This window comes from Gallus gallus, chromosome 12 (assembly GCF_016699485.2).
Source record: "Gallus gallus isolate bGalGal1 chromosome 12, bGalGal1.mat.broiler.GRCg7b, whole genome shotgun sequence".
In the NCBI taxonomy this organism is placed as follows: domain Eukaryota; kingdom Metazoa; phylum Chordata; class Aves; order Galliformes; family Phasianidae; genus Gallus; species Gallus gallus.
The window spans coordinates 14,616,827-14,637,721 of record NC_052543.1 but is presented as its reverse complement, the minus strand read 5'-3'; the positions used below and the strand labels follow the sequence as shown (position 1 = coordinate 14,637,721).

Sequence of the window (20,895 nt, the reverse complement as noted above, 5' to 3'; positions counted from 1 at the left end):
TTTTAACGGCTTTAATCACTTGTCTTTGGCTGTTCCAGTGGAGCCTTTGCCCATAGGAGTAAAAAAGGGTAGGAAGAAAAGGGTCTGTAGTGATTGAAAGTAGGAGGGATAATGGGTTTTGTTTCCTGCTTAATCACAGAAGAAAATTAGCTTTGATCCCAGCTCTAATGATCCTGAGTGGGGTGTCCTGGACAGGTATGTGCTGTGGAGATAAAAGATATATAAAAGATAGATTTAAAAAAACATCTTGTCATCCTGTTGCCTATGGGTAATTATCATGTCTATGTCCTGTCTAGGAATGAAAACAGTTAGAGCTTCCTGGAAGATAGTGTCTTCTCCATGGAATTGCTCATCCTTTTTCTACTTCTTCTTTATCAGTGTTGCCCTCATTTATCAAAACTCCCCATGACATCACCAGCCGGACAGGGACAACGGCACGGCTGGAGTGTGCAGCTGAAGGACACCCCCCCCCACAAATTGCCTGGCAGAAAGATGGGGGCACAGACTTCCCTGCAGCCCGGGAACGCCGCATGCACGTCATGCCTGATGATGATGTCTTCTTCATTACGGATGTGAAGATAGAAGATATGGGCGTCTACAGCTGCACAGCACAGAACTCTGCAGGGTCTGTGCTTGCAAATGCCACCCTGACTGTACTGGGTAAGATGCCTGAGAGCCCTGAAAGACTAACTGCTCTAGGAGCAGGACCTGGAAGGGATTGTTGCAGAAATGGGACAAAGAGGCTGTGCTCTGCGTTCTTCTTGTTCGTTCTTCTACACTGTAGTTACCTAGTGAAAAATAGCCTACCAGTTAAAAAAAAGGAGCTTTGAGTCACATTTCCTCTGTTCCGGGGAGCCCCTGTAGCCATGCTATTTCCTACCTAGGAAATTGACTTCAAATGGAAATTGCACTCCCTTTCTCTGGCCTTGCTAGATTATTCACGTGTCAGCCATTGCCCTCATAGCCTAGGCTTTTTCTTCATTGGGAACGCTAACACCAACTGGTTAAGAGACTGCTTTGGTCATGGTTTTTAGATCTGTTTGGTGCACAGCTGCCATACTCCTAGGCACGTTGTCACAAGAATTAATTTCTGCTTTATTCCCCTGCAGAGACACCGTCTTTGATTCACCCACTGGAAGACCACGTAGTGTCTGTAGGTGAGACTGTGGCTCTTCAGTGCAAAGCCACGGGGAGCCCACCTCCCCGCATTACCTGGCTGAAAGGTGACCAGCCCCTGATTGTGACAGAAAGGCATCACTTCACCTCTGGCAACCAGCTCCTCGTCGTTAGGAATGTTGTCTTGGAAGATGCTGGGAAATACACTTGTGAAATGTCCAACACCCTGGGGACAGAGCGTGCGCACAGCCACGTGAGCATCTTACAGTCTCTTGGGTGTAGAAAGGACCGTACCACCGTGGGGATCATCACCATTGCTGTGGTGTGTAGCATCGTGCTGACTTCGCTGGTCTGGGTCTGCATCATCTACCAAACCAGAAAGAAGAGTGAAGAATACAGTGTCACCAACACAGGTACTTCTAGAACCCTGCTGAGGCTTTCCCTAACCTGTTGTGTTGTCAGACTTCCCACTCGGGCCAAGTCAGCATGTCAGGTAGCCACAATCTTACTGGAAAAGCAGTTGGCTTTTCTCAGCAGTTCATTTGGCTGCAGGAGCTGGAACCACCCTTTGCCTGCATGTTTACAGCTGCATTTCTGTCCTTGGCTGGCTCTTCAGAAAGGTCTTTTCCAAGTGGAAGTAGTTTCAACTATTGTTTTGCAACTTTAATTTTCCATGACTGTAAATGATAACTATCTCTTGAGACAGTCAGCATGATGCCCATGATGCTTAGATCCTGTCTTAACTTTTTGAGAATCTGTACTTTCAAAGACTGTGTGTTTTGAACATTGAAAAATGAGCCTTTGAAGCTGGAAACGCTTTTGTCCACGTTGGCTGTAGAGCTGTTGTAACCACACTGATGAGGGGCATCCCTCTCTTCCTGGGGGAAGAAGCAGTGCTTATTGCTCTCTGCCACTCTTCAAAGGGGATAATTAGGTGCTCAAACAAATGTTGCAGGGAGGAAAACTCTCCTGCCATCAGCTTTATACAGTCTCTGTACAGAAGTAAGGCAAAACCACTTTAAGGTTTCCCTGTTCTCAGAGTGGTGGTCTTCCTGTATTACTATTGGCTTTAGATATAGTATGAGGTAGACTTAAGTAGGAAGTGCTGGATACCATATCACCAGTGCCATGTCAAAGTGGGATTTTTGTCTCCCTTTTATTCAGTCCTGATGTAGTTGAGTTTCACTTGGTATTTATATAGCAGGGGAAAGTAAAACTGCCTGATACGAGACGGAGAAAGCCAAGGGTAGCTAAGTGACTTAAACTTGTCTGCTGAAGCAAATCAAAATCCCTGCCCTCCAGAAGTCTGTTCTTCATGGCTCTGGGAGACAGAGGACTTGAATCAAATGAGCTGTGCGGGATTTCACGTGATAAGCTTTTATGTGTTCTGAAGAGACAGTTCCACTTTATCCTGGCAATGCCAAACATCCAGAATGGTTTATCAGCATTAAATCTCACAGCTTTAGGCCTTGAAAAATCAGGAGTGGGGCTTTCTGAGGGGCATTAGGGTATTGTAGGCAGCTGAATTCTAATTCACTGCTCTTATAGAAAATACCGTGTATATATAGACCTGGTCCCTCCTGAAAATGTGATTTGAGATGCAATGCAAACACAAGAAGCCTTTATGTTTTCCTAGGAGTTCATATTTCCTTTCTCCCATTGCTCTAGATGAGACTATTGTGCCTCCAGACGTGCCAAGCTACTTGTCCTCACAAGGGACTCTTTCTGACCGGCAGGAAGCGGTCGTCAGAGGAGATAACCAACACCCTAACGGCCACATAGACAGCAATGGTGAGAACCAGTTCCTTTTGTCTCTAATACTGCATCTGAACTTGATGCAAGTATGGAAAAAATGTAATATGAAGTATTTCTGTGCCTGTTATGAGTTATCCGATAGATCTTTGCAGTGTAATTCTCCAGCCTTTACATTCATGCAGAACAAGGACTCTCACTTTACAAAGCTATCGTCTCCCTGTTATAACTGAGTTTAATTAAGCAGACAGCTTCAAAACTGCTCAGTCAGGCCATAACGAGTACTTTTGTTTGCTAATTTTGGATTAGTTCTTTGGCACTGGAGTTACCATAGTTAAGCTCTACTAGAAAACACATTAGCATTGCCTGTCCCTGCCTTCAGACTTAGAAATTAGATGCTGGGGTTTTACAGTATTTAAACACAGCACATTAGGAAGGAAAAGGTAAGTGTTCTGAACTAAGATTTCTCCTAAGATTACACATCACTTATAATTTTAAGCTAATGTTTAACAGAATCTATTATCTCCATTGCTGTTCTTTCCTTTTGCAGCTTTATGGGTAGAAATATGACTAACAAGTCATTCAGCTGAGGGCAGATGGTTGAAATCTGTAGCCAGATGGTTCGTTTGTTACAGGTATGTGTCAGACTGATGCTGGAAGGTGTCCAGATGTTGAAGCTCCCACTGTAGGTTGCAGACAGCCAAAGCTGTGTATTGGCTATAATAAAGACACTTGGAAAACTGAAGACACGGCTGACGGAATGCTCGTTCCAGATAAGACAGGTACAAAACTCATTAATCTAGAAAGGTATTTCGTGTTTGTACAGAAAGCAACAAGTCAGACAGCAACAAGATGAGAAATTGTTACCTTCAGAAAAAAAGCCCAGGATGATTCTCAGGTGTGAGCACAATAAATCTACTTTCTCCTGCTTGCTTTGATCCTCTCCCAGTGTTGGAAAGCTTCAATTCAAGGACCCATTGGAAGGAGGTGAACTGAAGCTTGTGCTGGCCATGGCTCACAGCTGGCTGAGGGGTGTTTTGATTTGAGCTGTTCCTAAATTGTGAGAGCCCTTCCAAACTGAAGGTGTTAAAATTTTTTCATGGTCTTTAAAGGCTCTGCTTTTCTTTTCTTTCTTTTTTTTTTTAATTTTAATGTTCAAAATGTTCCTGTTGTTCTGGGCACTGCACCTGCTGCTCCTCTTTGCCAATTTCTTGGGTGTTACACTTGCCTATTTTTAGGATGAAATTCTCTCTCCAGGAGAAACAGTAAAGTAGAATAATGGAAAGCTGTCAAGTGCACTCAGGAAACTAACTTTCAAAACTCAGAACCTCCTTTCATCTTGCTGCTTTGAATTCTGCTCAGCTGTTGTTCCCACTAACAGCAGTAAAGTATCCTGAGATAACAATACGATTTGACAGTGATCCCTATAAAGGAGCAGCACAAAAATAAGAAAGGTAAATTGGTATTTTAAAGTGGTTATAGGAAAGTTCCAGTTTCTATTCCTGCCCTCACCAGAAAGTCCGGAAAAGGAAATAAATGTAGAGTTGATTTTTTAAAAATGAAATCAAAACTCCTTTGGAGTTAGAAAGAAAATAAACCCCAGCTGTTTATTGGAACTACCTTTAGTGACAGGACAGCTGAGTTGTGGCAAGCACAAGGTTTTGCTAGCCCTGAATATAAAACCAAAAATGTTCACATTACCTACCAAGCGAGCTTCCCCCTCCTGAGTGTTTTTGTGTACCTCAGTGCTGACAAATTCCAGCTGGTAAATCTGCATTTGTTGCTGTTTTCTCTTCCTCCTGGAAAGGCTATGGCCTGCCTGTTGTGTGCACAGACTGCAGTGGCAGCACAGACAGCATGAACATCCACATCTATCCTGGAGAGGCAGAGTACTATGCTGAGGGCCTTCAGACTCTGGATAGTTCCTACCACAACGCACTGAGCAGCAAGGAACGGAGCAGGCAGAGGGGTGCAGGCACCACCAGCCTTCTTCATCCGCAGCAGTGCAATGGGATTGCCAGTGGCAAAAGGATGGAAGCCGACGGGACCCTCTACCCCAGCAACCATGACAGAATAACACCTGTGAGCACAACCAGCCCACTGCTTGCAGACCAACATGGTACGCCCTTCCCCATTTGCTTTTTTAACTTGGCTCAAGGGCGTGAATGACAGCGGCAGGGTTGGTTTTGTGCAGGCTGCTGCCAGGCTGAGCATCAGCTAACCACACCGCTTCTCTGCTTTTCTGCAGGCTCTTCGCAATCGGGAGCAAAGCCTTCAGAGCTTAACAACCTGAACTTGGTGAGAGCTTCACCAGCAGGAGGGTCACTAAAGCAACTGAACGTGCTTCCCGAAATTCCCCCAACACTACTGGATCTGCAGAGCGAAGCAGAAGCAAAACAGGCCCTCCTGGCCAACGGCTTCACACCCACCTCGTGCGACTCCAGTCATGCGTTTAAGCCACCGAGCAGATCAACAGACTGAGAGTGCAAAGAGAGAGTGCAGCAGACTGCCATGTGCAAAGTAACAAACATGCTATTATTATTATTTTTTTTTGCACAGAATATATAGGCTACTTACTTCTACCTCAAATCTTGAACTGATGACCTGTCAAAGGCAAAACAGCTGAGGTATGAGAAACAAGCTTGTATGGGGAACAAACTCCTGTTCGAGCGTCATCTGTTTGTACATAGTTTAAAACTTCCCTGTGAAGTATGAAGCATTCAAAAGTTGACTTGCATATGAAGCACATAAATGCAAGAGTTATTGTGTAAAGAGAAAAGTATTTGATACAGTTGTACATAAGAGTTTTCATATATAAATATATATATATAAATATATATATATATATCTTTTACAGAGGCTATTTTAATCTTTAGTGCATGGAAAACTGAGTGAAATTTTACAATTTTGGCAATACTGTTTTCAGTATCAGGTTGCTGTTAAACTTTGTGAGAGAAATAATTCTGGTGCCTTAAATGCATAAACAGAAGTTTAAAAAGCCAGACTGTTCCAAAGGGATTGTCCTCTTTCCAGTGGAAGTCCCTTTAAATCAAGTATCAATTGGGTTACTTAGCACAAATTCTTTCCCCTCTGAAATTTATTGCACTTAACACATTGAAACGGTGATCTGCAACTGTTGGAAATGAAGCTTACAGGAATAAAGAAAACAAGCAGTGAGAAATTACATAGCAACCTGATTTTTCTCCTGTTTGTGGAAGAACTTAAATTCCATTACTTTTCAAAACTGCATAAAAACGTGTATTTTCCCCACGACACATTTGAGTGGACCACACAAGCAGCACTAAATAATTCGGCAACAGCGCAGAGCCCCAAAACAAGCAGACAAAATGGAGATGGTGATTAGCGAGCAGTCACTCCCAAAATAAATAATTCATGCAGCAAACGGTGGGGTGGTCTCATGCATTGCACCACTCAAAAGCTTCGCTGCAGAAGGCGTTATGTGCCCAAATATGCTGGTTCAGCACTCATCACTGACACAGCCAAACTGCAGACGCTGCCCCCCAAACAGGTAGGTGCATGCAGTGCTGTCCCTGTGCAGGACGAGCAGTCACCTCTGCCACTTTAACACATTTGCTAAGCAAGCAATACACGTCTATCCTGGAGGGGGTTCAAAACCATGTAGCTGTTGTGACAACAGAAATGAAATCCTGCTCTGACAGCTGTACCCTTCATTCATGCGATACTCTGAGCACGAATCTTTCTTCCTGCAATACAATATTCCACTTGCTTGTTCAACACCATCGCCCTGATTTGCAGCCGGACTCTACATGAAAATAACCGCTTCAAATGAATTATGCTGCCTTGTGTGGCAATTCGGGGCTGTTCAGAAATAGTCTCCTTTAGAAGAGAAACTGTGGTTGAAAGTACTCTTTAACATGGAAATGCCCTAAATATTTTTATGTGGTCTTTTAAGTTCATCCATAAATGGGAAAAAAATACCCATTTTGGTGAAACAGATCTTTGTCACTTCTAACTTCAGTACGAAGCTTTTCATTCATAGAAAGGCTGCTTTCTGTTGGTGTTGGTACCTGTGGATGGAGGACTCTCTTCCAGTTATTTATAATCTGAGTTCTGCTAATATAAGGTTGCTAACTCTGGTGATGACTACTTTGGGGAAAGGTTTATTAGGGGGGTTTGTTACTTTTTTCCTTAGGAGCAACACAAATGCCAGTTCCACTGCAGCAGAATCGAGTGGAAATCTACTTTTGCTAAGACCGTGGCTCACAACACGCAGAAACACTGCAGTTTGGGTTCAGATCCATTTCTTTTGTATCTGCCTGAGACCTCTACCACACCCGTGGGATTTTAATAAGGTTGCGTGCTGCCCTGCAATGGCAATGTCCCCATTCGTTTTAATGTTGGTCGTGTCCCACCTTACCTTGAGAAGCCAACATCTCCTGTAAGGAAGGATCCACGTCTTCTGCATAGCAGCCGAAGGCGAGTTTTGCTGTAAACAAGCCAACTGAGCCCGACCTTAATGAAGCAAAGCATAATTTAGCCAGGTACCTGTCTGTATCAGTTTCTGACTATTGACACGTTTGCACTTTGAGACAGGTGGCTAATTACGGCGAGTGCCAAGTCTGTTCCAAGCAAAGGAAATGGATGTTAGAAAATCATCAACTGAGCATATGTTTCCCTTTCCTCAAGGGAAAGGTATGCTTCAGAACCAACTCAGTGAGAACAGGGGGGACTGGGAGCACAGGAATGACTCATTTTGCTGGTGGAAACGTCATCACCATTGCAGAGACAAAGCATAGTTGCCACATTAACATTTGAAAATGATGTTTCTGAATAAAGATAACTGCCTAACCTTATGACTTCCACTAAATATGTGAATTTGCTGCTTCTAAGAGGCAATGTGAAAGAGGAAGTATTACTTTTGTGTACAAAGTTATTTATTTATTAGAAAATTTGGTACAATGTTGTACATTGAAAAACATGTAAGATATTAAAGTGTCTAACAAATGCATTGAAGTGTCTTTAATAAAGGTTCATTTATAATATTACAGCTTTTTTGTTGAGTGAGCTTTGGGGAGTTCCAGTTAAAAATTAAATAAAATTCTAATCCATTGCTATGCTCTTTTCTGTCTTTCTCTGAGGAAGGTACAGAATGACTGCCAGAACATCCATTGGTGAAGTCAGACCCACAAACGTAACCTCAGATACTGCAGAGCAGTGTGAGAATGGCAGTCTGACCTGGGGATGGGGTGGAGTTTGGGAGCTGTACTAAAAGATACAGTGAAGAACTCATTCGAAAAGCAATTCTAATACATTGACTGCTGAAGTACCTGGCAGGTACTGTTATCTTGGCACTGAAAGCAGAGCAGATGCGGTGTATGTGTAAGCATGTAAGAAAAATGGGGCCAGGACAGCACCTGGTTCAGCTGCAGTGGTGAACACCTTTGGCTTTCTCAAATCCAAACCCCACTCTGTATGGAAATTGCAGAGGCAACTCTGGAGATAAGCGTGAATTCCCACTTTAACCAACATCTCAGTTCACTTTCTGTATATTAAAAGGTATTATTCAATTGCTAATTTGGAGTACAGCGCAGCTTTTCTGAGTATCTGCTAATTCCCTTAACACATGTAGGAGTTAAAGTATTTTAAAATGGAAAAGAAAGATCCTTTAAGAAGCCAATGCCTTGAGGTTCAACGTTATCCCACAAATGGAATAAGATGGAATTTTTCAAGTTTCAGTAAACCTGAAATAAGTGCCAAAGTATATCTAAGAGCTCAAGGCAAACAGGCAGGAGAGGAAAAACACTGAAGTGTATTTTCAAGTCTTTCTCCCCTGTAGTCCCAGAACTAAGTGTCATTTCCAGCAGGATCAGTGCACTGCTGTGTGCAGATCAGCCCCTCTCCCCACTTGCCTGCTGCTGCTGCACATGGACAGTCCTTCCTGCGGTGCGGAGCGGGTCCAGCAGGGCACAGCAAGGGGACGTGCCTGGAGGCTGATGGAAATACAGCAAACAGCTCAGTAAGGCAAACCTCTGTCAATTACCCAACTGCTGCGGTGGGGATTTTTCAGCTAAATTTGCTGTGACTGCAGTGCCCCATGGACAGGGAGTGTTCAGCTGCAGGCTGACAGCCCTGGGCACCGAGCAGCCAGAAGGTGCTTTAACCTCCCCTTCTTACCCACTGACCATTCAACCTCAGAAAAGCAAGCATGAGCAAAGGCAGTTCTGCCGTTTGTTTGCTCAGGAATTACAAAACAAGCACGGACAGGCAGCCTCAATGTCACAGAACTGCAGTGGTTTCCCCGTACTCCATGCACGGTTAAATTTGGCTACATTCTGTAGGTGGTGATGACAAAAACCGATTATGTAAATATTAAACAACAACAGAAAAACTGTATTTGGATCCGGGGACTGAGGCATGATTACTATCAGCTCAAGTAATTAAATACCCCGACAGCACTTCTAACCCTCTCATCTGTTTAAAGAGCTTTAATAGAAAATACGACGTAGCTTTTAGGACCGTGTAATAAATCTCCCACCCTCCAATGCCCCTAAAACTGAGTCTGCTATATATAAAAGTTCATAAAGGAGACAACCTTAGAAGTGCTGCACTGTGCCATGGAAACTGGGAGACATAAGCGGCCAAGATGGGACTTGGTTGAAATTCCCCGTTTTAACTGACGATTATTTTTAGGAATTACGATCTCTGTTCTGCACATTTTATTTGCCTGCCAATGATTTTCTAAGTTTGGGACTCAGAAAAGTCTGACTGCTATGTCATGGGAATGACAGCATAATAAAACATCCCTCTTTAAGGAGAACGACCAAAACGTTACATGTAGAACACAGGGAAACACAGAATCACAGATTTTACTTCGGTTACCTCAAAAACGTTCAGCAGACGGACAGGAAGAGCATCCCAGGCCTTCGTGCCTGCAGTGGCTGTGCATGCCGGGCAGCTGCCATGTCCCAGCACTGACCAGCAGCCGCCCGGCCCGGCCCCCTTCATGCCACCACGGCGTGACCCGAGGAGACAAAAGTCTCCCGACAGCCTCCATCGTGCTGACACAGCTGGGAACCTGCACCCAGCCCAGGCCTCCCCACACAAACACCCTCTGTGCCTAAGAACTCCCAAGCATCACGTAGCCCAGTAAGCTTAGCCAATTATTCCCCCCCTCCCCTCAATTCTGGTGTTGATTTTAAGTTAGTAATTCCAATCGTGCCTTTTCCACCAAGCACGTCCCAGCACCATGTGGGCCACCACAGCTTCTCCTTCCCAGCACCACAGCAACACAGAGGACTGCTCTGCCTGCCAGCAGCCCCCAGGAGCGCTTTGGAAGCACCCCAACTCGTGCCCTCCCTTCTGGGCTCTGCCATTCCCAACCTCTGCTCCTTCACTGAGGGAGGAAGACCAAGAAAAGGCCAAACCGCAGGTCTTTGCTGAGGCACAGCTGTAAAATAATACAACCCCGTGCTTTTACTGCAGAAATGTGAGTCTAATTAATAACGCCGCACTGGTTACCACGCAGGAATGCTTGCTGTGCACCTGTAGGTATAAACAGGGATATAAACTCTCACAAATACGGCTCAAAATCAGAAACAAATGGATGATTGTCTCTTACAGAGAGCCCTCCCAACCTGGGGTACTGTCAGTGCTGTTGGAGGGCGGCAGGCTGTAACTCTGCCACAAACAGTAGAACCCTCCCGGCGTTACGAGGCAGGTGCCACCAAATTATGAACACTTGCTTTATTTCAGCTTCCCCGCTCAGCCCACGAGCTGGAGGTTTGCAAAACATTTCCCCTGCAGGAGTTCTAGCAACGCCTTTCACAGCCACCGTAATGAGCTATTTGCCCCCCAAACATCACTTTTTTTTGGCACGACTCTCACAATGACTTCACTCATTTTCCATGCAGGAAAAATTTCATGTTTGGGAAATTGGATTATTTGAGGATTTACTTTTCGTTAGCAGTGAACGTGGCGTTCACGCTGCTCGACAGCTGCTGCGGGCGCAGCCAAGAGGCGGCAGGAGGAAGAAGGCTGCGCTCATGGGCAGATTCCTCCTCGGGGTCGGCAGCTTTGCAGGCTCTTCCACAAGCCCCAGCTCAGAGCAGCAGCTGGCGTGTCTTCTCATAGGTCCCCAAGAAGATGAACCCTCCCAGGCTGATGGCTGTCATCCGCGGGACGACACCTGCAAACAAGCTGGAGGGAAGGGAAAGGTGGCTTCAGAGTGTGAGCGGATGCTGCGTGGTTGGCTCCAAAGGCTTTGGGAAACAAAGCCAAGAAAAACCAGCTCAGATGGGAGGCGTCCCATTCCCTGCCACCCCGTCCAGCCTGGCAGAGGTACACCAAGGCCAGGACGCCTCTCTGCCAGGAGCTCCCGACACACAGCAGCGCAGACAACTCCCAGTAACATGCAACAGGGCCAGGAGGGAGGGAGCAGGAATAGCCCTGTGTTCAGCCATGACGATTTTTGGGTGCCCAATCCCAACAGTTCTTGGAAGTTAACAGGAAACTCACGCAAAGCCAATTACTCCAACACATCTAAGCTCACAGTTGGTTTAATAACTTCGGGATAGGCCAGTATCTCCTTCCAGAGGATTACAGGCTTCCTTTGCTGTGAGCAAGGATTAGACGTTAGGCTCAAATCTATCTGCCTTCCTCTGCTGAGCGCTGGAAGGCCTCATGCAGCTCAGGCTGGGCTGCACAGGGATGCTACTGCCCTCAGCTCTGCACCATTCCTGGGTGTCTGTCCATGGTAGGACTGTGTGCAAACCCCTGGGAAACTGAGCAGCTCTGCTGTCTCCAGGTGCCACTGCTCACGCTGAGCTTGGGAAACCTCTGGCTGCAGTAACACTGGTTTTTGCTGTAATGAGCTTTGCTAAGGAGCCTGGAGCACACAAGCAGATGGAAACATTTTATGGCTTTACTAGACAGCAATTGGTCTATTACCATAATGACAGCTTTAAAACAGAGTAATTTGTACAAGGCATGTATGGACAGAGCACTGATAGGGTAAATCCTACAGTGCAGCACTGCTCTCGGGACACGCACCATCTTTCTCCTGCCGAATTAGACAGCCCTTATTACAGGAGCAACGGCAGGCATTCATTTAGAGAACAGCACATTCAGCACTCAGCTAGTACCCAAACAGAAGCAGATAACCAAGTTACCCAGCAGCTGTATCCCTGGCAGCACGCATTAGTAACCATCACATCCAAGAACCCTAGACATGCTACCCCCTACTTCATTTTCTCACCTGGCACCACAAGGCCTGTCCCTCCCAGACCCACGCTTCCCCTGGGGCAAGGAGAGCTGAGCTGTGCTGCAGGCCGATCCAAGCTGGGCTCTGCTGGGGCACATCTGCCCCATCAGCTGATGAAATAAATGGGTCATTTTCCAGCAACCCCACCAGAAACCCCACTGATGGGCACAGCTCTGCCATCTATTTTTATCTGCACAGATTTCATCTGTGACCCTGCTCCTCCTGTAACAGTGCTCTGTTCCCACTGGGGTTTTCCCTGTTGCTGAAGCACGTCTCCCAGCTACTAATGAGATCCAGCACCAACAGCTGGATGGCCTCAACAGCTGTAATAAACACACAAAACACGACTGACTGGCAAAGAATAACGGTGGGCTTTCAGGTAAAGATACATCACGCTCTCCTCAACCACACGATTCAAAGACCTGGGAGTAACATTTAAATTCCAGGAAGAGGCCTGGTTGCAGGTGTGTTAAACCCACACCACATGCCCTCCCCTCCATCTGGGTGCAGCTCTGCACTTCAGCATTCCTAACCCAGAAACAGACCCCAGTCCTACAGCTCCAACACCAAATGTTACATTTTGGGGCCGCAACTCAACAACTGAAAGCAGCAAGCCCCTGGCACAAGGCTGCTTATATGACCCACATCTGTGAGATCACACCCTGGAGACCAGTGTGTTGCTGTGCACCATGCCACATCGCATCCTCACAGACCTGGAAGCTCAGCCAAGGACCTGAAGCAGAGAAATGGAGCTCTGTCCCCAGTGAGCACAAACTGGGACAAGCCATCTAACCCAATCTTTCCCATCAGTCAAAATAACACTCGTCTTTCTCACCAGCGAAGCTTCATTCACTGCTTTCAAACACCACCACCTCCTTACAAGAAAAGCAGTCAAAAAAGGTAAGTTTGCATTCATGCGAACGGCTCATTCCTCCATTGGTGGGACCAAAGAGGCACGTGGATCCATTTGCCTCATCTCTACTCTATCTCCTCTGCAGGCCCGTCTCTCTGGACAGAAAGCGATGTGAAATTTCTTGGCGTGAAGCATGGGGATTTACTAGGTGCAAAACAGGAAGTTGAGCCCTGCGCTCTGGTTTTAATAAGGTGGCAATAAGCAATGCATCTTTCTGCCCCCAGAATTCCTCCTCTTCAAATACAAGATTTATTAGAGAAGTCATAAATCACTTCATGTTGCAACTGGCCAAAAAAGCCCGACGTTTTTATTGTTTTTGATAAATAGATTTATAATTGGCAGCAGGCATGGCAGCCTCTGCGTTTATTTTTCCCAAGACTTTCTTCCTTTTCCTTGCAGCTGACGCAGCCTGGCCTACTTTACATTTTACTTTTTCTCCAGATCACTTATTGTTTTGATTTCAATTGAACTGCGTTCCCTTTGGTCCTAGTCCACGGGTACTGTCTTTAGGCAGAGTTTAATTGGGGGTTGTTTAGAAAAGGGCACCGCTGAAACACCCTGAAAAGAACATAAAGATCCATTCTTATTTTCTGCTCTTGGCAGAGGGAAGGGGAAGCTTCCCCCAGCCAAACCCCTGTCTCGTTATGCCCTCCAATGTCAGCTCCCATCAGCAGCAGAAGAGGGCCTGAAACGCATCCACAGATGGACACCTCAAAGAGGGAACCTGAGACAACCATCCATGCTGTGGTGGGGGCATACAGCTGGACGGCTTCCTGGAGTGACTGTCCAGAACTTCCTGCAATTTGTTTTGAATTATTTCCCACATGTGTAGAAAGAGCACTGAACTTTTACTAGTCATGTGAGCATGGATCAGATGTTAAGAGAAAACTATCTCCTGAAAAGCCAACATGTACATGCTGTTTTCAAGCAGCAGTTCACCAATGTTAGAACAGCACCCCAAAAGTATCGGCCACATCAGGAGGACTACAAGCCTATAAAAATTACAGTGAAAAGCCCCGAGTAAAGCTTCCAAAAAAAACCTTCATTTGTCTTTCAGCTCAAGGGCAGGTGGGACACACAGCCCAGCAAAGGAAGCACGGGCCAGACCTCATGGGCCAAAGGAGCCTCCACTGGCTGAGGTTGAAATGAATGTTCTGTATATTGACTTTGAGAGACCAATAACCAGTGTGACTTGCACTCAAAGAGGGCAGGGTAACGTAAATGAAGCAGGTGTCTAAAATCTAATAATAGTTTATAAGCCTGTGACACTTTCTTCAAAAGCTCTCAAAATGTTCTACAAATGCTACCAAAGGACTGCTCTTTCAGAGCATCGCCCCGAGGTCAGAAGAGCAATTCCTGTTCTCAGGAATGAGTAAAGTGAGGCAGTTAAGAGATTGAATTGACATCACTCCAGACTTCCTATAGCAGTTAGAAGAAAGCCCAGAACAACATTTCTACGCCCTGGTGACAGGAGAAGACCACCCATAATAGACACATCGCTCCTGTGCTGGCCTTCCCTGATGTCTCACGAGGTGATGTGATTCACACACCTGGAGATTAAACTGTGGTACTAATGCCACAAAACTGTGTGCATGACTAAATTTTAAACGGATCCATAACACAAACACTCACATTCATGGAGGTAAATCCATCACAGGCTGTTTAACACAGAGCCAATTTCGGCTCAGAAGTCTGGAGCTAACCTAAGACATAGCTCCAGGGAAATACACCCAGTAACATCACTTCAGTTGTTTTCCTTGGACACTGCTCCTAGCCAATGCTAAAGACAAAATGCTAGACCGGAGAGACCTTCATTCTGACTCAGGACAGTTGTTCTTACCTACCTGAGAGCTGCTCCCTGGCCATGCACACAGCAATTAAACAACTTTTTTGTTTGGATAGTGTCATACACAAGCAGGTCACCATTCCCCCTCCTGACCCTCCCCAGGCAAACAGATACACCTGAGATGTGCTTCTTCAGCACGTCCTTACCCCGACAGTCCTTGCGTCCTCCAGATGCCACCAAGAGCAGCCAGAACATTTCCACTAGCAGTGGTGGAACCAGCCTGCACCAAAAGAGAGGGAGGTTGAAAACTGTTGCCAGAGAGGTTTAGTTATTTATTAAGCACCCAGTCCCTCATTAGCGCTACCTTACAGCAATTACAGAGGTCCTAATGACCTCCTTAACCCAGCACAGGCAAAAGCTCATTGTCTCTGGGAATGAGGCAGAGGGCAGAAGGGGAAATGTAGGCACAGAAAAACAAAACAATCACCCCAAGGTCACAGAGCTGGCTAATTACAGTCTCTTCGGCACTACACTCTGCTCTACATTCAGCAACTGACTCTGAACAATATTAATAAAAATACACTCTTAAAGTAGCAACAAGTGACTTTGTTACTCACTGACTTCAGACTCAAACGATAGTAGCTTGGAGATTAATTTAAAAAATACGTATTACCAACAATGTTTAGAAAACACGAGCAGTGTTTTGAATGGGAAAATTACCTTGAGTGAAAAACAGAGGACAAACACCAGGACTACAGACAATTAAATTACATGTGTGATCTAGTTAGTGTGAGATGACTAATGGTCTGAGAACACCTCAAAGCACCACCATTCCCTTGCCAATGCTGACCTGGTTGCTGAGGACAGCAGTAGACAAATGAAATCCATTTCCTAGAGCTTTATCATTAATGCTGTCCAAAGGCAAAGAAGCTGCATCAAGAACAACAGTCAGCAATGAGAGATACGACAACACATGGTGAGCACAGATGCGCATGACTCAGCTAAGGAGGTGCATGCCATCAAGAATAAACATCCTTTTACTGAAAGATGTGAGCCATAGGGTAAAAACGATCCACAGAAACTCCAGGATGCCTGACCTCTGCCAACATAACAGCTCTTTTCAGGGCAGGGAAAGGCTTTAGGAACACCATCCCACTGAAGGCTTTAAGCTATGTGGCTTGCTTAGTTCTGCTCTGGATCAGTGAGAACGATGGGAATACTAAATTTATTAGCACTTTAACTGCTCACTAAACATACTAATCTTACAAGCCATTTTCCTTCTGCCTTGGATGGCAGAATTAAGTCATCATGATCTCTGTGGTTTAAAAATGTAGGATGAAAATCTAGTGTCAAGCCCTCCTCAAAAACCACACACACAGAAACCACTATGAAAACAACAGACAAATAAATCCCTGTTGGGATGTTTAACTTTGGGCATGACTGCATGAGCCTCAGCAAGTCTGGGATCCAGCAGAACTGCAGCACCTTCTCAGACAGCTACTTTGGGAAAAGACTAGAAGAACAATTCAAAGAACAGAGCACAATTTCATTAATTCTGCACACAGTGCCTGTTCACATCTAATCCTGTCTTCAGTGACAAGAACAGAAGTCATTATTAATATGCTCTGAATTTCATTCTGTAATGACCACTGAGACACTCTGAAACTACCCCCACCATTCATCTGCGTGTCTGCTGGTATTTCCCACTCTTACCTTTGCCAACATAATTCTTGTCTTCGCTACATCGAGAGGTGTGGTAACTGCAGCTGCAAATCCACCTGAGCAAATTAAAATACCAAACACAAGTGAGACATTGTTGGTTAAATACGAATGCCATACTGCCTATAATTCTCGTGGTTGTGGTCAACACTGCTTCGTTATTAATGCCTACAGCGTGTTTCCTCATGTCAGAGTCCAGGTACATTTGTCAAAGGTCCATATACAGAGTGTTTTATTCCTGTACGTTGGCTTAAGGAATAACAGGTCTGTGCTATTAACTGTACACTCAAGCACCCCTGCCAGGATTGGTGTCCTCTCAATTTGGACATATATGAAGCATATGCAAAGGCCTTAACAATAACAGACTCCACGTTCAACTACTACAGGCAAGTGTGAAAGGAAAAGCCTGCTTGCTCATGAGCAGAGAAGGCAAAATAAGCACATCACATTGTGCTCTACCTTGAGAATTAAAGTCCAAACATTCAAATTTTAGAAAGACAGAAAGAGAGGGAAGACGTTCTGCATCTGAAACACAGAGACAGACTGGATCTGAACTTCAACGGTTAGACCTGAGATTCAAGGGAAAGGGAAAGAAGACAAGCCAGAGTTTGGGATGGAGCTCATCTCCAGTGAAGATCAGCTCAATTTTGGAAAACAACAACGTGAAGCTGTCCAAAGATCTTGGAAATTGTCAGAAGTCTGCTGCCACAGGTGCCATCTTCTCACAGCCATTTTTATTCTCCCTAATCACTCCCAAACTTCACCCTTGGAGCTCATTACTTTCACTCAGAGCAGCCATCTCAGCTGTGGCTTTTGTCTCAAAAGCCAGAAATCTTAAGCTTATCCATGTGCATGTCTCACCCACAAATGCATATCTATTTCTCCACATTTTAACACTGTGGCTACAGTCTGGCCTCTTGCACTACCCAGAGACCAGCCTTGCTGCTTTTTCTCCTGGGCTCTTATTCCCTTTGCCTTATTTCACCATCCTAAAATTAACTCTGATTTCTCTCTCCCCCCCCTGTTCACATTATTCTAAGCAAGTAATTCATGCTGAGAAAGAGCCAAAGTGAAGGAAACTTCTAAAACGCTGGAGCAGCACTGCAGTAAGTGAAGAAAGAAAAGGAAAGAAAAGAGGGAAGAAAAGAAAGACTTGTTCTGAAATCTGTGCTTTGTATTCCCTTTGTTTTTTTTAACTCACTCCTCTGGAGCTTGGATAAACTCTATCTGCTACAGTAAGGAACAAAGTGACTCCAAAGGCTGAAGCCTACAGAGTACCCAGGGAATAAGCTAAAAATAACCTATTTTTTGCTCCAAGTTTTCTGGAATGTAGAAAAATTGATCTTTCTTTTCCTGGGATGGAAAGGGAAAAACATTTCTTCTAAAATCTGACAAGTAATGAAAAAAATGTCCCCTCCCCAGGTGGACAGTGATTTTACCTGCACCTCTCACAGCCACCGCAGCTGTAAGACGTTAGAGCCCTGCTTTCTGTCAGACAGGGGCTGGCCAGCTGGCACCCTGTAATGACTTCTCACAGCTAATTAAGGAACGTCCCACGATAATTCAGGGTGCGCAGTAAGGCAAATGCGCAGTCCCTTGGATCTCAAACAAGAATAGCAGGGAAGCTGAGTTAATGAACGCCCCGCTTAGAGCAGCAGCTTCTGCTCGCATAAGGTTGGTCCATCAGCTTCACTCTGCCGGAAGTTTTCTAGCAGCGACTTCTCACTAAAAAGCAGAAAAATGGGTTGCACTCAAGAAGCCAAAGCAGAAACTATGAGCAAGTTAAAGTAAATTCCAGCCCATTCTTGGACCTTCTTTAAGGTCAAAAATCTTTTCATTGTGAGCCAATATTTGACTAAATGACCCAAAGGTTTTGAGAGAACGATCGGGTTAGAAACTTGGTACTCCTTTCAGCGATGTATTTTTAGAGTAATAAAAATAATCTCCATGGAAAACGGTGGATTTACAAGTCTGGATGTGAAAGTTCTTCCTTTGCCCACAAATCAAGATACAATTGAACAGTGAATCACACGGCTGTTGGATCAGTATCAAGCAAAGATCTCAATACAGCGCTGAGCTGTAGAGGTGATGGTAGCACTTTAGTAAGACAAACTTACTTTCCTTATTGGACCCTGTTAATTTTTTTAAGCAATCATTCCCAACAGTTCCTTACTGGCAGAAGCTTCAATCTCAGTTGACAGTGTTTAGAACAAGCACATTTCATTCTGATACAACGTCCCAGAACACTCTTATCTAAACCATTTAATCAAGATTGATTGGTTTTCATTTTCCCCCAGCTAACATCTGGATCTTGCAGACTCCTTGGTTATTAACTTTTCAGTGTTTCTTTTTCCATTGCTGGGAAGTATTTGGTACAGATTTACCAGTCAATTTAGAAAGACAACAGCAACAATAAAGTGCTTCACAAGCACAACAAGCAGCGGGATAGTGGCTAAATTAAATGCAAGTTTGCATACGCTTAACAAAAACACAAGAGTAAAGTTAACATTTGTCGGGAACAACATTTCATTGTGGGCAATAAATCTGACACAGTGAACGTGCTTCAGCCTTAACCCTTATTACCCAAGGTAATTCTAGAGTGACCCCATCAACAGTACTGCACAGATATCTCTGAACTCCAAGAGCTGTCACACATGGCTGATAATGTCTGCTCAACAGTCAGAAAAAATAAGGTATCATAGTGTGAGGGGGAGAGAAAAGGCCCAGACACATCCAACCTCATGTTCGTGATCATTCTGTCTCCGTAGAACTACCAGAGAGAAAAGGCACCTCCAGAGCAGCCTGGGACCAGACAAGTGGACTGACTTCCCAACTCACTCATAGAGAAGGCTCCTTTTATCCCTTGCCCTTAGAAGGATCTGTCAGTGGCTCGAGCTCAGCAAGTACGCATAAAGATAGATTTGCACACAGGAAAAGGCTCTTGGCTTGTTAATGCTTCTAGCAAAGCAACAAACACCTCTGCTGGGAAAATAAAAGTTCATGCTACTGGAAAATTCATCACCTGTCTCCCAAGAAGTTACAATGGACACTGTATATTCACACAATGTCAACTGAACTGCCTAAAATTTACCTAGTGCAGGGTGTTAAACAGAAAATCCCCCTGCTACTCACACTTTCCTGTTGACCAGGTCTTGATGGAAGAGCTAGAGACAGACATCCAGTGTACTGAGGCCAAGCAGAGAGCAATTTACCTTTACTTGGCAATAAGAATAAAAAGTCTTGAAGACTTCAAGATAATCCTCTAGGTTTCTGCTGGCATTTCCTATCCTTCTTAGCTGTCATATGCAAATAGAAATTGAAAAGCATCAGAACAGAATGAAGTACTTCATTTAAGAACAAGAAATAACCCTAGGACCTAGTGGTAAGGAAGCAGCTCTTATTTGAAGATGTGTTTTATTGATATTAGGTTAATTTTTAAGAAGTTGATTCTGGTCCTTTACCCCTGCAGGAATAACACCTGCCAGTGGCAGAGCAAAGTGATCTCAGCAGAAGTACCAGAAGGAGAAGCATTGGTCTTCCAGGGATTGAACTGATCTGGGTTTAGAAGCATGGTCCAGGGAAACACTGAAGGGAGATCTTGAAAACTACTCCGAAATTTATTCAGAGCTATAGAGTTAAAGAGGCTTTCAGACACAGTGTGAATCTTGTCAGAGCCAATTAGATCAAAACAAAAGTGATGGGAAGTCCCTCCTGTTAATGTGCAAAAAGGTCTCATTAGTGCTTTTATTATTCACTAGGCTTGCACCTCCATTCTTCACGACTTTGTCAAAACAGAGCACAAATTATTAATGTTAAGTCATTTTTATTTTTTTTTTTTTTAACTCTGGGAGTAAAAGGAAGCATCTTTAATAGCGGCAGTTTTCAGTCATGTTAAATGGACACTCGGGTGCTCTGACAAACAGAAGCGGCATCACTGTTGGAGGGCACTGCTTTGCTTTCCTAACAAAGATCAACACCCACAGGCAGAATTTCCTTGCCACCAGCCCAAATCTGTGGAGGGCACCAGAAACCCACGCAGGCCTCTCCTGGGACAGTCTATAATACAGATCTACTCTTGAGTTCCTCCCCACTGCCTGCTCACACATCTCCTTCTCCCAGTCCCTGACTGCTCCAAGTGTCTCCTCTAGTTAAGACACCAGAAATGATGAGAAAGCTGCACAAGGCCTCTGGGGATTAAATTATTAACAGATGAGACAGAGAAGATTCCAAATATCTGATATTTATGTTCATGCCTATTACGTTTCTATAAAAAGCCCATGGATAGCATACATACATCTTACACATGTGCGCTCAACTAGAGTCAGGCCTCTCATAGCACTTGGGCTGAAATCACTGTGATTTCACAGG

At 44.7% G+C, this 20,895-nt stretch overlaps 2 protein-coding genes across 13 annotated transcripts in view; one reads left to right on the top strand and one right to left on the bottom strand.

The window, feature by feature from the left end:
* LRIG1 (leucine rich repeats and immunoglobulin like domains 1) overlaps positions 1-7,897 on the top strand; it is an 81,084-nt gene extending 73,187 nt beyond the window's left edge. For 2 of the 3 annotated variants that reach the window (XM_015293263.4, XM_040646582.2), the window contains exons 14-19: positions 379-660; positions 1,110-1,529; positions 2,785-2,907; positions 3,486-3,650; positions 4,676-4,987; positions 5,117-7,897. In XM_015293263.4, the coding sequence (XP_015148749.2) occupies positions 379-660; positions 1,110-1,529; positions 2,785-2,907; positions 3,486-3,650; positions 4,676-4,987; positions 5,117-5,349 (1,535 nt within the window). In that variant the 3' untranslated portion in view covers positions 5,350-7,897. The remainder of the gene's footprint in view (positions 1-378; positions 661-1,109; positions 1,530-2,784; positions 2,908-3,485; positions 3,651-4,675; positions 4,988-5,116) is intronic. The other variant, XM_425165.8, reaches the window with a different exon arrangement.
* SLC25A26 (solute carrier family 25 member 26) overlaps positions 7,763-20,895 on the bottom strand; it is an 83,561-nt gene continuing 70,428 nt past the window's right edge. For 5 of the 10 annotated variants that reach the window (XM_040646256.2, XM_040646258.2, NM_001277843.2 and 2 more), the window contains 3 exons: positions 16,522-16,586; positions 15,015-15,088; positions 10,579-11,046 (listed from right to left, as the gene is read on the bottom strand). In XM_040646256.2, the coding sequence (XP_040502190.1) occupies positions 10,950-11,046; positions 15,015-15,088; positions 16,522-16,586 (236 nt within the window). In that variant the 3' untranslated portion in view covers positions 10,579-10,949. Of the gene's footprint in view, positions 8,841-10,578; positions 11,047-13,294; positions 13,581-15,014; positions 15,089-16,521; positions 16,587-20,895 lie in introns of those variants that run through there. The other 5 variants (XM_040646255.2, XM_040646257.2, XM_015293110.4 and 2 more) reach the window with 2 other exon arrangements.